General features: G+C 41.2%; 1 protein-coding gene across 4 annotated transcripts in view; it reads left to right on the forward strand.

Moving 5' to 3' along the window:
• Positions 1-11,613, forward strand: part of VPS13D (vacuolar protein sorting 13 homolog D) — a 241,678-nt gene extending 230,065 nt beyond the window's left edge. For all 4 annotated transcript variants that reach the window (XM_075605047.1, XM_075605049.1, XM_075605050.1 and 1 more), the window contains 3 exons: positions 2,937-3,068; positions 6,975-7,215; positions 9,760-11,613. In XM_075605047.1, coding sequence (XP_075461162.1) covers positions 2,937-3,068; positions 6,975-7,215; positions 9,760-9,891 — 505 coding nt within the window. In that variant the 3' untranslated portion in view covers positions 9,892-11,613. The remainder of the gene's footprint in view (positions 1-2,936; positions 3,069-6,974; positions 7,216-9,759) is intronic.
• Positions 11,614-16,863: the final 5,250 nt, after the last annotated feature.

Genomic DNA, 16,863 nt, shown 5'->3' on the forward strand with positions numbered 1-16,863 from the left:
TATCCTGCAGAATTATGTTTGATTACATTAACGAGAGGTACATATGGATCATTGGTCACAGGTTTTTTCCCTGTGAAGTGAACATTGGATTCATAAGATGAGTTACTTTATGCATATTTGTTGGAAAGCTTTCTGTTCCAGACACTCCTTGGTGTCCCTGTGTTGTACTTCACACTGTTGTGCTGGCATCTTTTTTTTTATTATTTATGATTAGACCATCCTACAATGTAATGTCACAACTTGTATTTCAAAATGTGCCCCTTAATCCTTGTCAACATGAAACCCCAAAATAAATAAAGGGAACACTGTAATGTTTGTCTGGGACGTTAAGTAGACATTATGGACTGCAGCTTTAAATGTGCTGTACAGCAGCCGATCTAAAGCTATGTCCCCAGTATTTTCTACGAGTGCGCTGCACGATCAAGTACCACCCCTTCAATGGGGTTGGGCCCACTAGGTACCTTGGCCCGCATTTCGCAGCCGCGCTCTACATCGAATTTTTCCAAATACAATTAAATTGTATTTACAACCTGCGATGGAGGGGTGGCCACGCCCCCCCCACCCCCGGCGGTTCAGCCAATGAGGGCGAGGGGGGGGTTAATGAAAGGTCTGGCAACACAACAACTATGACCCCTACATACCCCCCCCCCCAACCTGTCTGGACTCTGCTCTTGGCCTACCTCACCCCCACCCTCCCTATAACAACCACCCTCTCCTTCGTCACTGTCCTGGGATGCCCCTCTTCCTGCTGCCTCCTAACCGCCATCCACAATTTCTCTAAGCAAGTCAGCCACCTGGTAAGCTATATATCTGGCACGTGACATCATACTGGTGACATCATGAGTTCCAGACATCTTGTACAGCTGAACCTTTGTATGGAAACATACCTAAGGCTCTTATATAGATATGATATATGAAGCTATGGGCCAAAACCCCACCTACTCTCTTTCTTTTGATCCTTTTAGATGGTATGCAAAGTTTTGTGGCTTTAGGATTAAGCGTGTGGATTTGTGTAGCCAGCAAACAAACTTTCTGAAATATAGTATTGATTATACGTGTTTTATTTTTTATTTTTGTGTATATGTATATATTGCAGCTTCTCCTTTACAGGTGTAATTTCACATTCGGCCTGTTTAATTTATTTGGGGCCTCTGAATGGAAAAGTGTTTGTTAATCAAGTGTCTTCTTTACCTTAATCCCACCCTGTCCTCATCAGAGAACCGATAACTTGTGGGGGGTGGGGAAGGGGGCTCTGGCTGTACAAGCACTTGTTGAATGAACTGTCACATACTGTAACACACAAGGGAGTAACCAGAGGAATTCACATCCCTCCCAAGTCTTAAATAAAATACTTAAAGGCGTCCGATTTGGGTTAAAAAGGTATCCATTATGCAGATGAGACTCTTAAACATCTTGCTGGAATTGTTTCACTTTGGTCCTAGGAGGGATTGCCTCTTTAATAGTCTGGTCACACATTTAAATCCTCAAATAATTTTAAAATGTTCTCTGGGTGACATTCACTAAGCTCCAATTAAGAGCATTGGAGCTTGATCGCCATTTTAGTCAATGTCCATTAATGCAGGACCAAGCTCCTATACCCTTTATCAGAATTTAGTGAATCCCAGGCCTACAATGCGCTACTAATCAGTGAGTTTGTACAGTGTAATTACTGCTCCTCCCCTCCATGATAGTTGGCCAGTTGAATTTCTTAAGGGCCTCTAAACAGAGAACCAATCCGAGCACCAATAAAGTTAAGAGAAGTGGGAGACTCTGGCTGTACAAGCAGTTGCTGAGCATATACAGCAGGGCCCCACTTTACAGCGCTCCGCTTTATGGCGTTCCGCTCATACAGCGCTTCCCAATGTATACCCATATTCATTAGGTTCTGCGCTTGTTCCGTTTTTTTGGCATGAGACGCTCAGCAGCTGAGTATCTGGCTGTCACTAAGCATCAGTTTTAGCGCGTGCGCAACTCCTTGTCAGATGCCAATTGTCCGAGAAACAGTCGATTTACAGCTCTGCATCTTTGTTTTCAAAAGGTACAATATGGTACAGTAGTGTCCCGCTTTATGGTGATTTCCGCTTTACAGCGGCAGCCTGGAACGGAACCCGCCGTAAGAGCGGGGCCCTGCTGTAGTGACATCACTTACATGGATTAGTCTCTCCCAAGTCTAACTTAAATTTTTTTTTTTTTAAATCAATTACAATTAGGCAGTGTCCAGGGTGAAGCTGAGCGGGCGTGCACGCTCGTGCTCAGCGCGATCAAACACCTTGCGACAATGTTTTTGTCCTGAGTGCGTGCCCGTGAGTGCTTCACGCTCAGGCTGCTTGCCGAGACAAATTATTTTGAATTTGTCGTGCTTGCCCTGGTTACGTGCGCGGTTCAGCCAATGAGGGCGAACCGCTCATGTGACGTGTGGGGCCCATCCCCTACCCGCACGCTCAACTGCACTGGACACTAATCGCCCCTGCTCGCACAGCTCTTGAGCGAGAGCACACTCGCTCTCAGCCTGGATGAGGCCTTACTTGTAGGTGTCACAGATTTGACAAAAAAATATATAAATCGCCCAGATGAAACTTATATACATGTCACTGGAATTAGTTCACTTTGGTGTTAGGGAGGATTCTCTCTTTAATTTTTAGTATTTTAACTTCCCCCCCCTTTAACTTGTTCAAATGCACTGTAGAATAACTTTTGCTTACTATTGGATAACATACTGCACTGCGTGTCTTGTGCTTTTCGTCTTTTTGCTGTAGTGCCTCCAGAAGCAAACGGAATGAATTAAATCAAGCTCAGTTATCTTATTTGTTTTCCTTTTCCAGGAATGCCTTCGTCATTTTAAAGAAATGGTACATGTAACCATAAAAACACAGCTGATGAAAGTTTGTGTTTTAATTAGGAAGATCTATTTTTATTACACATGTTTCTTTTTGTAGATTGCAAGTTCAGAGGATCAGGAGGCCACGTTGTTGCACTAATCCACATGGGCTTTTGCCCAGATATTCCGATATCCAGGCTCAGGGACAAGAACAACTATTCAGATTGACAGACAACATCCAGGATGAGGCGTAAGTACCATCAATATTTAACTCCAAGTATATTGGCAGTTACTCCTCCACTTATCTACCAGGAGTATCTGAGTGAGTAAATTAAAGTAGTTATTTAAATCATTAATAAAGAAAAGCCGTTAATCAATCTGATTGAATTAAGCCATGGAGAAAGCATCAAGCCATGGAGAAAGCATCAAGCCATGGAGAAAGCATCCTTTTTAGTTGTAACTTGTTATATACATCATTTATAATGGCAATGGCCAGACTTTTTTGTTCAACATTGCATTTTTTTTAGATTCAAGTAATCCTTGGTTAATAGAAGACTATGCACTAAATAATGCATTTTCCCTAACTTTTTGTGCAGTGTAGACTATGCAATATCAGTTATTAAAAGTTTGATAATATACAGATGTTTATTACTGCACTGGGTAAAAGTCATATTATAATTTGTGTTAATACCTTTTATAAATGAATAGTTTTTCATACTCTGCTTGCAACTATCCGAACCATAGCCAATACCAAACCTCATCCTGTAGGTCCAACTACATTACATTTATTCAAAGTTTCCTGTTACGCTAAGGTGAATAGGACCAAAATGATACAAAAAATGTACCCTATTGAATACTAGGGGCGGTAAAAAATTAAACTTGCCACTATGGCCCAGTGTTTTTCATGACTCTGCTCCAGACACACCTGCCAGTCCATGTTTTAGGGATAATAACGAGCTAATCACATATAAAATAAATGCAAAAGCTTGGCAATTTAATTTATTTATTCCTAAAATCTGTTCTAACTGGGGTGTCCTAAGGAGAGATTTGAGAAAGGGCGGTATGTTAGGTGTTTTTAGCAGGATCAACAAACAGAGGCTGATATGAAAAAGTATGAAGCAAGCTGTATATTGAATTATTTATCACTTGACATCAACTTATTTCAATTCCACTTCCTGACAGTACATACATAATAATGTTTCTGCTTCTTTTACACTGGTCATAACGTGTTGTTAGGTTGTTGTTCTCTCCATCAGTACAATAATATGTAGCTAGAATATTTGCTTCAAGTTGACAGAATGTTGTAATTTCATATATAACAATTATCTGAAATGAGTGTCTCAAGATGTCATCTATGCCATGGTTTGTTTTGCCAGTAGGTCTACTTTTTCTACAGAAGTTTATAATGTAGGACAGGGGTCCACAACCTCTTTGTGCCCAAGGGCACACTTGAACATTCAGAAGAGTGACATGCACCAACCAATGCACACACTTATAATACACTTGCCTTGGAGGGAGGGCTCCAGTGCCACATCGGTCCCGCTCGCAGATACAGATGTTGGGCCTGACTTCCTGTGCGGAACCGGCATGCAGCAGCTGTCAGCAGCACTGCAGTCGCGGGCACCCACAAAAGCTTTGCGGACGCCATGGTGCCCATGGGCTCCGCATTGGGGACCCCTGATGTACTGCACCGACACACTTTATTCGAGCAAATACCCAGTATGTACCTGGCAGATACCTGGAATGCGCCGCTCCTCACCTCTGACAAGCCTCGTTGCGTTTGCCTTCCCAGCCTGGGTTCATGCCTGGCTGACGGGCGGCTAATCTGTTAAATGATAATGATTAGGATTTAATAGGCTGCAATGCTTCGCGTGTCTACCAGATGGCATAAATTCATGAATTGTAATGCAGTATATATATATATACTGTGCAGTATTGCAGCCAGTGGGAATAAAATGCTTCAATCCCTGCTTGGAAAATAACCCAATGCACTCGGGCAGAAAACAGTCACAAACCTCAATACACCCGGGTATACCCGAATTCGTGGGACTAGCCGAGCTCGAATAAAGTGTGTCGCCAGTGTAGGATATTGTTTTTGTATTTAAAATAATCATGGTAAGGTAAAGTTACTGTATATTAGTTCTCATCTCTTCGATGCATGGTTCTGGAATCTCACGTTTTTAACATTAATCCAAATTATACCAGCAGTGTCTTTTATTGAGAAAATAACTCTTAACTTAAAAACACTTTAAGCCAAACTTTAAAAAAAAAAAATTCCATTCTTTACTCTAATGTTAAACTAAATGCTTCCATATTTTGTCAGTCAGTTCAACTGTTCACTTCTGGAAAGTATTATGATTGTTTCCTTATGCTGTTAGAAGCACGTAGACTCTGAAAGTTGTACTGTATATCTGAGTTATTTTCTATGTTCAAGTTTCATTTAAAAGGTTGTTAACTTTTATTAAACTGATTTCTAATGATTGGACATTTAATGCCATCAAAAACAGAACTTCAGTATTAATTGTGATAGGTCTTTGAAACTACTATGGAAGCCTTTAATAAAGACTATATTAGACCTTTGTTAAAATGAATAATATCAATTTGGCAATAAAAAGTTGAAATCTACAAATCCGCTTTATTTGCGATCACTAATTATTTACACCGATTTTGTTATGTGAAACTTGGCTATCTCTGTGTATTTTTGTTCTCCCTCTTATGTATACACAGAAGGGGGATGTGTACTGTACCAAGATCCTTGAAGAAAGGTTTGATAGCATAGACTTATCATTAATTGTGATACCTTTTCATGGATCAACATGGTAGTTATTAGAGAAAATGATTATGTACAAAGCTGTAAATCAAACAATACACCTTAAAGCAGCAGTCCAAGCTGCTGTTTTTTTTTGTTTTTTTAAATTTTAAAAAATATTCCCCCCTTTAATATGTGCATCAATACAATCCACACAATACGTAATTGGCTAAGTTGCCGATCGATCCATTCTCCTGTGATCGATCAGCGAATATTCGGCTTGGGGGTTCACAAAATGGCTGTCCACTAAATGGCTGGTAGTGCAGCAGTAGAGGACCAAAGATGCAAAGTTCTGTGGGGAAGATTATGTGACCAGGCAGTGACAAGATACAATTGGTGCACTGCTAGAGAGAGGGCAGGGCTCAAAAAGGGGTGTGCCAGAGCCTGTTTCAGAAGAGGAAGGGGATGTGACTTTGTAAATGGTTTATAATGTAACAAACTTTTTTTGTTTCTATAGCAGGGGTGCGCAAACTTTTGCCACTGCGCTGCCCCCGGTGCTCGTGCCCCCCTTACCTCTCTTCCTGGCAACATTTGGGTCATTTGACACCACGTTGCCATGGCGACGCGTCAACACAGCCATCTGAATCTCAGTAAGTTGCAGAGGCCTCACGCGATCCCCCGGTATTTAATTTAAATGCCATGGGGAAGAGCGCGGGGCCTCTGCAACTGCCGCGCCCGCCTAGAAAAATCTCGTGCACCCCTGTTCTATAGCATACATTAAAAATGTCATCAGAGTTCTGTTTTGTTTTTGTTTTTTAAATGCTACAAATATTTTCTCGTCGAACAGAACTCAATTATTTAAAAAAAAAAAAAGAATGTAGGATATTGCTTGGACTGCAGCTTTAATGCACAACTTAACACAAATGTATAGGCTACTAGAACTATATCAGTTAGCATAATTGTATCATTATACTGGTATTTTTCCCTGCTTGCATCAAAGAGTGATTTGACAGGAATATTCCAGTATAAAGGACTATGTGAAGCTCAACATGTAAACACATCCTAGTAGTATTATAAAGTTCATACCATTTCATGCCTAACCAAGCAACGAGAAATACATTTTCTATGGCTGCTGAAATGTGTCCCAAAATAGATAACAAAAAAAAACTACTTTAATAAACACTAAAATCATTACCTTTTTAGAGTGTTTTTATTCATAGAAAATATATATTTAGAAGGCTTATATTTGCATTTTTTAATAATTATTAGTTACGTTAACTGTATTAAAGAGAAATAGAGATTAACATACGTTCAACACTCGAAGGTATAATTCACTGGTTAAACATGGTTAAGAAAAACAGATTTCATTGAATGATAAGGGTTCATTATTTGTATTTGTTTCTGCAGTTTCATTGCAGTAGAGCACATAGACAGCTACTGTGTGCTGATCTCTTCTAAAGCAGTCTATTTCCTGAAATGGGGAGATTATGTGGATCGTGACGCAATATTCCTTGAAATCAAGTACGATGATCTCTATCACTGCCTCGTCTCGAGGGATCATGGGAAAATTTATGTCCAACTAACCAAAAAAGCTGTGAATACCAGTAGTGGAGTGGCTATCCCTGGACCATCTCATCAGAAACCCATGGTAAGGACTTTTTTTTGTGCCTTTACAGTTCACTCAATGCATGGAAACTTTTTAAGACTTCTGACTTTAATTAATGGATATATACTAAAAGTTAACCTTCATGGCTGTAAGGATTATCATCTTTGTAAAAAAACAAAAAAAAAAAACAGTGATGTGAACACTGATCCCCAACAAGTGGCCCCCAAGAGGCTCACTGCAAATAGCACTTATTTAAAGAACTTCTTTTTAATTGTCGTTGTTTTTCTGTGCAGATAAACCAATCTTTGTTTCAGCTATGCAGTATCCCAATCGCAGATAGGGACCCTGTGTGGAAATACACCTGTGTTACCGTGTGTGGTGCGTTACCTGATAGGCTCACAGAAGGCCTGAACCTCCGCCACTGGGAGCCTGGGGTTACCTAATTCTTCGGATACAGCGCCTCCACCTGTAAGGGTTCCCAACAGGGTGGGATGATCCTCTTACAGGAACAATAATAATAATAATAATGCACGCACACAATATATGCTAGTAACCGTTTTACTATAAATAAGAACCTTGGTACTCTGTACCACACAGTAATAGGCATATAACTATACGTATAGAAGTTCACCACCCACATATCAACATGGGTGACCCAAAGTACCTGGGTGCTGGGTACCAACTCCCTGATGTCCCTTATGTCCAAGCCCACCCAAAGTGTTGGAGATAGCGCTATCCTGTGGAGTGTTAGTGCAGTACTATAGGTACCTGCCCGGGGCTCCGGCACCTGGGTACAGCATTATAACAGAATGAGATCCGCCTGATCCGACGTGCCGTCCGCCTACGCGTGGGGTGAATTCCGGCGTGGATAATATCACCGTACACCGTACCGTCTATACCTTGGGGCTGGTCCGTCTCCAGTCCGCACTGCGTGGCGGAGTTCTCCGTGAAGATAGTCTCTATCTAGAGGGGGTCTGCTCCTAGACCCAGTGATCAGGCAGCGCAGCAGATGAGCGGTTCCTTAGTCTAATCAAACAGCTAAAGGGGCAGATTCCTTACTTAAGGCCTGTCCCTAAAGTACCACAAGCTGGGGCAAGGATAATAGTTATATGGAACTTAGGGGGTAACTAGGCCTAGTGCCAGGGGCTACTGCTCCCTGCACACACACCCTAACTCGCCCAGCTCCCATTCACTTCACAGCGCACCAATAGTAACTATATGTCTGCAGGCAATCCTCGCACCCCATTGGCTGCTCTGGGGCACCTGGTGCAAACTTCCCTCTCCCTTTTGGGAGTTGTAGTCCCCGCAGACTGTATTAACTATCTCCCCTGCATCCGCGATCGTAACTGCGCAACCGCCACCCCAAGATGGCCGCCGCAACTCCCGATCGCTATCTGCGCATGCGCGACCATATCCAAAATGGCGGCCCCCGCTAGCCGGGTGTGCCGCAAGCGACCGGCTTACCTCACCAGCCGCCCGACACCCGCAACCCCCCCCCCCCCCCCCGCCCCCCGCAGGAGGTAAGGGCCATGAAAGCGCCAAGGGGAATCAGGCTACACTTAAATAATTTCCCTTTTCAATTACCAACCAAAAAAAACACTTCTGTTGGAAAGGGTTATACTTTTGCTATTACAAGGTAGCCGAGATGGGCAACTTGCAAAATCAACATGAGTAACAGACAATTTACACTGCAGATGCTTTACTTTGTCCAATGTATGCACTCTCCTAAACCTTTTCTCAAGGAGCCCCAACCAGGCAACACGTTTATGGTAACCAAGAATTTGCCAGGCTATAATTAGGTTACTTCTTGGAGACTCCTAAAATGTTGTCACGGGTCCATTGTGGATGGGTTTTGGGCTCCACTGGTACAGAGACATTCCAAATATATACAGTGCAGCATGTGTATTTCCAGTACATGAGTGTTAGTTTCACTATTACTGTAACATGAAATGCTGTTTTAAAGATGGTACAGGATCGAGAACATTTTGGAAACATTAAAAAAATAAAAAAAGCACTGGTGTTTCTGATAAATATTTTAAGGAGCAGTCCCACATTAACAAACTGTTTATTTTAGCTCCAGGGATCCACTGATTTTGAAGAAGGTGCAGCTGGTACCTTAGAGAGGTTTAAATCTCCAGCATGATGAAGAGCCAAAGGAAGCCGCTACGCTTCCTATTGGCCTGCGTCATACGGGAGATTTAAACCTCTCTATTGTGTTTCTCCTGTAAGTATCTCGTGATGAAGGGGGTCCCCGGAGCTGAGATTAATGTTTCAGCTCAGGAAACCCCCTGCTTCCTATCTTTGTAAGATACAAAAAAAAAGTATATGCAGAATTGCTCCTTTATCAAGGGGTTAGATGTAGTTTGTCAGGATTGAGTGCAGGTTTTTACCACTTCAAAGCAGCACTGCATTTATTACACCCAAAAAAATGTTATTTAAAAAAAATGTGCTTGTTAACATCTCACTGGCTTCCTGCTAATATGAATTTGATCATTATGCTACAAAGCAATTTGTTGAATGGAAACTTTTTTGAATTTAATGTATTATGATCATATCAAACTAACACATACATTTTCTTTTTTTAAGGTGCATATAAAGTCTGAAGCCCTAGCTTTGAAAATATCTCAAGAAATAAACTATGCAAAGAGTCTTTATTATGAACAACAACTGATGCTGAGACTAACTGAAGAGCAAGAGCACTTAGATTTGGATTCTTAAAACAAACAACTTTGGACTGCCAGCAGGCATCTTTCTGCCACTTTCCTTGCCACTAAGCCAAGAGGTTTCCTATATACTATTCTAGGTATTATATACAGTATATATAAAAAATGTCATTGGGGAAAAAAGTGATTTAAACTTCAATCCTTGAAAAATCAGCATTGTTCCGTAAAATATACTACTGCCTTTCAAGTTTATTTGAAATATGGGGGTGCATTTATATTATGGGTAACAAATATTTAAAATGATATATATACATTTGAATTGTACTCATTTTAAAGAAAGACCTTTATTTTGCTAACATGTAAATATGTACATCTGTGATTTGATGTAAATACATAAGAATATGACAACTGGTTTGAGTAGTGTCAAATTTGTTTACAATGCAGTCATTAAACGATCGTATGGAAATACTTTGGGGGGGGTTTTGCATTAAATATCTACATCTCTGCAGCCCTGTGTGTTCAGTGCACTTTACTGACCATAAGAGAACGAAGTGCATGTACAGTATGTACTGATCCTTGTTACATAGGACATTTCATACACAAGTCTAACTGAACTAAATGTAAAAGTAAGTCAGTGGTATATTTGCCTCTACACTTGTATTCTTTACTTAAATGTATTTCGTTTATATTGTTGAATTAAGGGCCCTCTTTGAAATGAGGCCATTTCTTTGAACACAGAATTTAGAAAAAGAACGAATTAACCTATCACAAACGTAACGTTCTTAAATAAAAACAAATGTAAGTTGACCCCCCCCCCCCCTTTTTTTTTTTTTTTTAAGAGTTAAGTGCTTTGGACCCTTTGTTTAAATATGTTTCAGCATTTTTCAAACAGAAAAAAGTTTTAATAAATTTTTCCTCTTTCCACGTACAAATTTGGTTGAGCTCTTACTGTAACACATTGTTCCTTATGCACATAACAGCTCAAAATGTTGTCGTTGGGATAAAACACACGTAAGAAAAATATGGCATTTAGAAATTGCCATGGTTTGATCATATTTCATATCTCGGTAAGACCACACCTTTTATTGACTCAGAAACTGGTTTAACCGTTTCACTACCAAATTGGCCATCAGTATATTGCAGAGTACCTTTGGCAGCAAAAGGGTTAAAGAGCAAGGACCAAGTCTTCTTGAACTAATCAGCACTTTGTTTCCATAGAGATTATGACGTTGTTATTGAAATCTATTATATAAAGATGCAGTCCTACTGCTGACCCAGTTTAGCCAATAGAGCTAGGATTGTGTTAAAACAAGGTGGTTTATGCCTTGACATATCAAACAAGTAGGGATTTTTCCAAATGACGTTTGAAAACATACCTTGCAAATATTTGTGAACATTGCAATCTGTAGTTTAGGGTGGATTTACGAAGCTTATCTCTTTGGCTTATGCTGTCCGCAAACCAAATTTCAACTGAGACAAAGTGCAAATACATCTACATATTTTATAGTATTACAGCGGTCGGTCGAGTCAACCTGATTAACAATCAGCCCCCTTTCGGACTACATTGTAATTGAAAACAAAGACATACATTTTTTTCAGAAATACAAATCCTTTAATTGTCCAGTTTTAATCTAAACTGGTATTACTTCTATGTGATAGTTTTGGTAATGCACCTTTAAAACTTTGCTTCAATGAAACCTTATTTAATACATATGATTGATATAGCTATATTTGCGTTTTTAATGGGGGGGGGTTCAATTAAAGATCTGATATATGATGCTTGGAATTGATTTGTTTTAAAGTCTTGAATACTTGAGGTGCACCTGTAGACCAGTGGTTTTCAACCTTTTTTTAGTTAGGGAACCCCAGAATTTGATTGTGAAATTCTGGGGAACACCAACCCTCGCCCCCGTCTCTCCCCCCTCACACTCTCCCTCTCCCTTACACTCACTCTCCCCCTCTCTTCTATACACACACACACTCTCCCCCTCTCACTTACACCCTCTCACACACACTTTGTCTCTTTAAGGGAGCCAGCTCTCCCACTGATGCTTCCTCTCTTCCTCTTTAATCTGTGGAATTATAAAACACTTTATTCAAAGCATTTAATAGCTTGTATGTATATCTTTTATATAGTGCCCACCGTGTACTCAACGCTTTACAAAAGAGACAATACTGTTTATAATTGTCACGTGTAATACTGCTGTAAAGTGCTGTGTACATTAATGGCGCTATATATAAATATAGACATACATACATGGAATTATAGTACTATAAGTGCAACAGACAATATGAAAGAAAATCCCTGCCCCAGGGAGCCTACAATCTAAGTGGCATGTTAGGAGGCTGAGACACAGCAGGTGACAGAAAGATTTAAGGTGAGAGCTGCAAAGGTAGGATACAGTTATTGGTAGAGTGCAGGAGATGAGCAGGGATATATATAACTTGAGTTCAAAGCAGATATGTAGGGGAGGAGCAGATGAGTGGAAAGCCTTGAAGGTGAGGAGTTGAGCAGGTACTGTTCTAGGAGAAAGTGAAATTATTCTAGCAGCAGAATTTGGGATAGATTGCAAAGGAAAAAGTTGAGACCTGTTAGAAGATTATTATAATAATTTAGACGAGAGTAGAAGAGCATGCATTAGGCCTCGGGCATGAGCGCTGACCCTTGCTGAAGCGCGCTCTCGCTTACCAGTGAGCCCCTGCAGCCGCAATGAGAGTGGCTTTAGCAGGGGCTTCCGCAAGCGTGTGGAAGCGTAGGTCTTATCCAAATTTTAGTTTTAAGCGCTCAAGGGAGCGCAGGGCCGGTCACGTGAGCGGTTCGCCCAATGAGGGCGAACCAGCTCCGGGACGTCACTGGCCCGCCCCCAGACAGCGCGCTAACCAAGGCCAGGGAAAGCACCCGCTTTCCCTCAGCCTCAGCGCACCACCGCACGGCTGCTGAACCCTGGACGCAGCCTTAGAGTTTTCGTAGTTGATTGACAGAGGAAAGGGTGGTTCTTGGCAATGTTAGGGAGAAAGATAAAACAAATGTTAGCCATTGAATGAATGGAGAAGGACAGGGAGGAGTCAAAGGTCACACCTGGGGAACATGGTTTGGCAACAGGATAGATGGTAGTATTGTTGACAGAAAAAGGGGATGTTAGGCAAGGTTTAGAAGGAAATCTAATGAGCTCAGTTTTAGACATTAAGTTTAAGGCGGGGAGCACCATCCAAGAGGATATAGCCAGTAGGCAATCGGAGACTTAGGACTGAGTTAAAGGGATAAGGTTAGGTGTGGATAGATATATCTGCATAAAGCTGATACCTAAAGCTAAAAGAGTTGATGATAAAGTTACCCAGTAATCGTAAAGCAAGAAAAGAGGTCCCTGAACAGAGCCCTGAGGTACACCAACAGACGGATTAACTGGAGACAAAGATATGTTAGCAACAGAGACAGAAAATGTGCGATTGGAGAGGTATGATGAGAACCAGGATAAATCTTTTTACGGATACCAACAGTGTAGACTATGAAGGAGACAAGTGTGATCAAATGCATCGAATGCAGCAGAGAGATCGAATAGGATAAGTAGGGGAAAATTACATTGGGATTTTGCTTCATGGAGTTCATAGGCTACTTTTAGTGAGGACAGTCTCCATTGAGTGAGCTTTACGAAAGCCAGATTGTAGATTCCAGGAGGGCACGGGAATTAAGTTTGCAGGCAAAATGGCAGGAGTGATACAGGGTAGTAGGGTCTAGGATGTTTTTGAGGATAGGTGTTACCACCACATGATTAAATGTGAGTGGAAAGTGCCAAAGGACAGGGAGGAGTTGAAGATTTGGATGAGTGTGGGATTAAGACAGACGCAAGAGCTCTGATAAGGTGTAAGTGAATGAGAGGGCATGTGTTAGAGGGCCAAAAAAAAAAAAATCATTAAAAAAAAAATCAATGCCTGATGGCACAAAAACTGCATCCTCATCCTGACCCGAAGCAATGGATCCTTCATTGATTGAAAACCAGTCTCTGTTAAGTCCCTTTTCTTTAAAAATGTATTTTTTTTCTTCTGGTCTTCTTGCAGGTGTTGCTTTTAGCTCTTCTGCCTGTTAATTGAGATGTGACAGGCTCATATATGTTAGGCCTGTGATGTCACATTTTACAGTCACAAGGTACATCCACCAATTGGATTGGTGGATGTACCATGTCAACATCCATCAAGTTTGGCTGAGAATGACCACTCAACCAAACTTGATGGAATCAAATGGTACATCCACCAATTCTATTGGTTTGGTGGATGTACCATGTGATTCCTTCCATATTTTGGGTGCTGTGACGTCACCTTGAAGGGAAGGAATCAAATGGTACATGATTGGTTGGTGGTTACCATGTGATTCCCACCAATCAGGTACCATTTGATTCCTTGCCTTGATGGATGTTCACATGATACATACACTAATCAGATTGATGGGTGTACCATGTGATGTCACAGGCCTTCTATAAGGCCTGTCACATCTCACTTGACAGGAAGAAGAGCTGCAAGAAGAAAAAAACAGAACAAAAGAAGACTCACCACAGACTGGTCTTCAATCAAATGAGAATCCATTGCTTCAGGTTATGTTAAGGATGCAGTTTTTGTGCCATGATTTTTTTTTATGGTTTTTATTGACCCTAGGCATGGATTGTTTGGTGCTGCTGAGAGGATGACCCTTCATCCCAGCAAGGGTAAGTAACACATTTATTTAGGGAGTCCGTTGATAGCCATTTTGGTAATCTATGCCCCTGCTGAGGGCATAGGTAGTCACAATGACACTCAATGGATTAAATGGCTAGTGTGTATTTTATTGTAATGTATATTTTTCATACTTTGGAATGTGCAAAAGCCATATTAGCCAGATGTGGCTTAAAGGGCTATTGCCCATTACTTTGTGGGGGAGGGGAGTTTCCTTTATTTAACATTTTCGATACAGGTTTGAAGCAGGGGAACTCTGGAGCTGAATCCAGTGTTAGATTTGCCGTTAGGCCCAGGCCTAAGGCGGCAGATTTTCCCTGCATCCTGACGTCACAGACACAGACCTGAGCTCGCCGCCTCCCCTGAGCCTGGATTGGAGGAGACATCTGAATGAGCGGGGATACAAGCAACTGCACAGCGCAGAAACAATGTTTCAATTCTGTCTGAACACGCTCTGCAGTTGCTGCCTGTGTGAGGAGGGGGCAGGGAGAAGAAAGCAAGACACTAAGGTCAGTGAGTGAGGATTGGGGGGAGGGACCAGATCCTAATTTGGGGGGAGGGGGGGGGACTCGGATACTGTTTTGGGGGGGGGGGGGGGAAATCAGATACTGTTGTGTGGGGGACGACATTCTGTTTTGTGGGGGGGAACAGATTCTGTTTTGTGTGGGGGGGATCAGATTCTGCTTTAAACCCCAGCCGGAGCGGCTACCAGTAGCCCATTTGGAGGTCAATATTTGCAGAAACGGATGCCTGGAGCTGAAATTAATGGGGTTCAGCTCTGGAGACCCGCTGCTTTAAACCTGTACAGTATAGAACAATAAAAATAAAATTGATTGCGCTAAGAGCTGCTCTGGGAAGACAGAGACTGCTTCTCAGTGGGACTCCTCTGTGCTCTTACAGACTGGTGGCTCGCTTGGCATGATTAACCCTGCTTGAGTCCCATTCAGAAGCAGGGACCACTGCTGAATTAATCCTCCCAGGCTGTTTTCTGTTCTCTTAGCCACGATCTGGCGTGGCTGCACTGGGTTCCGGCCCTTACAAACCTTCGCGGTCATGTGATCAATAAGTCTTTCTACATCAGTATATCTAATATAGCTTAAGTCATTGGTTCTCAAGCCTCTCCTCAAAAAGTCTGCGCCAGACAGGATTTCCGAGGAAACAAGTCAACACTATTTTCTTATTCAAATTAGCTACATTCACTTGTGTGCAAGTGCATTGGTTATTCCTAAACGCAGGTGTGGCTGGTGGTCCGTGAGGAGAGCTTTGAGGGTACACATATGTTATCAGGAAAAAAAGAGCTGAATTCTTTGTGCTCTCAAACCAACATGGATGGTTATCCAGAGTACAAAATGTAATCACAGCACAGTCCATTCCATTCTTGACAAAGATTTTTTTAATACAAATATGGACTAGTTAGAAGGGTGAAAGGGCTTCATAGCATTCCATCAGTCAAAAAGCTTAGCTCCCTTGTATGTATTTTGCTAAGAATCTGTTTCCTGACGGCTGTAATTGTTACCATGCTTGTACAATCCCAACCTGCTGTGCTCATATACTGGCTTGCCTTTGAAAAAAAAAAGTACCACATAAAAAGAAAGAAGTAAACAGAGTTCAAGTATGTTTTTTTTCCCTTAGTAAATTTACGGGTCAGTGAAAGGACAACAGTAAGATTAAAAGATGTAATCTAATATTTTCTACAGACCAAAAACAAAGTGTCCACAGAATGCCATGAGATTTGAATTCCTCCAGATGGTTTTGGAAAAAGTTTATTTTCTTAAATATATTTATTTTTTATCTATTTGTACTCATGGAGGTCACTATTAGAAACTGATTTATGCACACCAGTGTGTAAGTCCTGAAATACAGTTGTTATAGTGGCAATCCTTCCTAAGACCCAAGTGAACTAATGCCAGTGAACATATTTATGGGGTTACATCTTGCTGATTGATGCCTTTCTTAAGCAAATCTGATGCCTATAAGAATTGATTTTATTTTTGTAAACGTAATTTGTAAACATGGTATGTAGATACTTGGAATGATTTGATTTCCTCTGACTACACCCTTTTGTTTGAGGTCGCTGTGTGTTTAGCAAGTGCTTGTACAGCCTGCGTCCCCCGCACCTCTTATATTTTTTGGCTACTTTATAGGGACATGGTGGGATACAGGTACAGAAAACTTGATTGACAAACACTACCCCATTCAGAGGCCCCTAAAAAATTGAGTTTATAATTTATTTCCCATAAAAGGAAAGCTGCCAAACATTTGCTATAATGTTTAAATTTACTTAGAGAAGCCAATTAGACCGTTAAAATCTTTATAAAAGGTT

Source organism: Ascaphus truei, chromosome 6, assembly GCF_040206685.1.
Source record: "Ascaphus truei isolate aAscTru1 chromosome 6, aAscTru1.hap1, whole genome shotgun sequence".
NCBI lineage: Eukaryota > Metazoa > Chordata > Amphibia > Anura > Ascaphidae > Ascaphus > Ascaphus truei.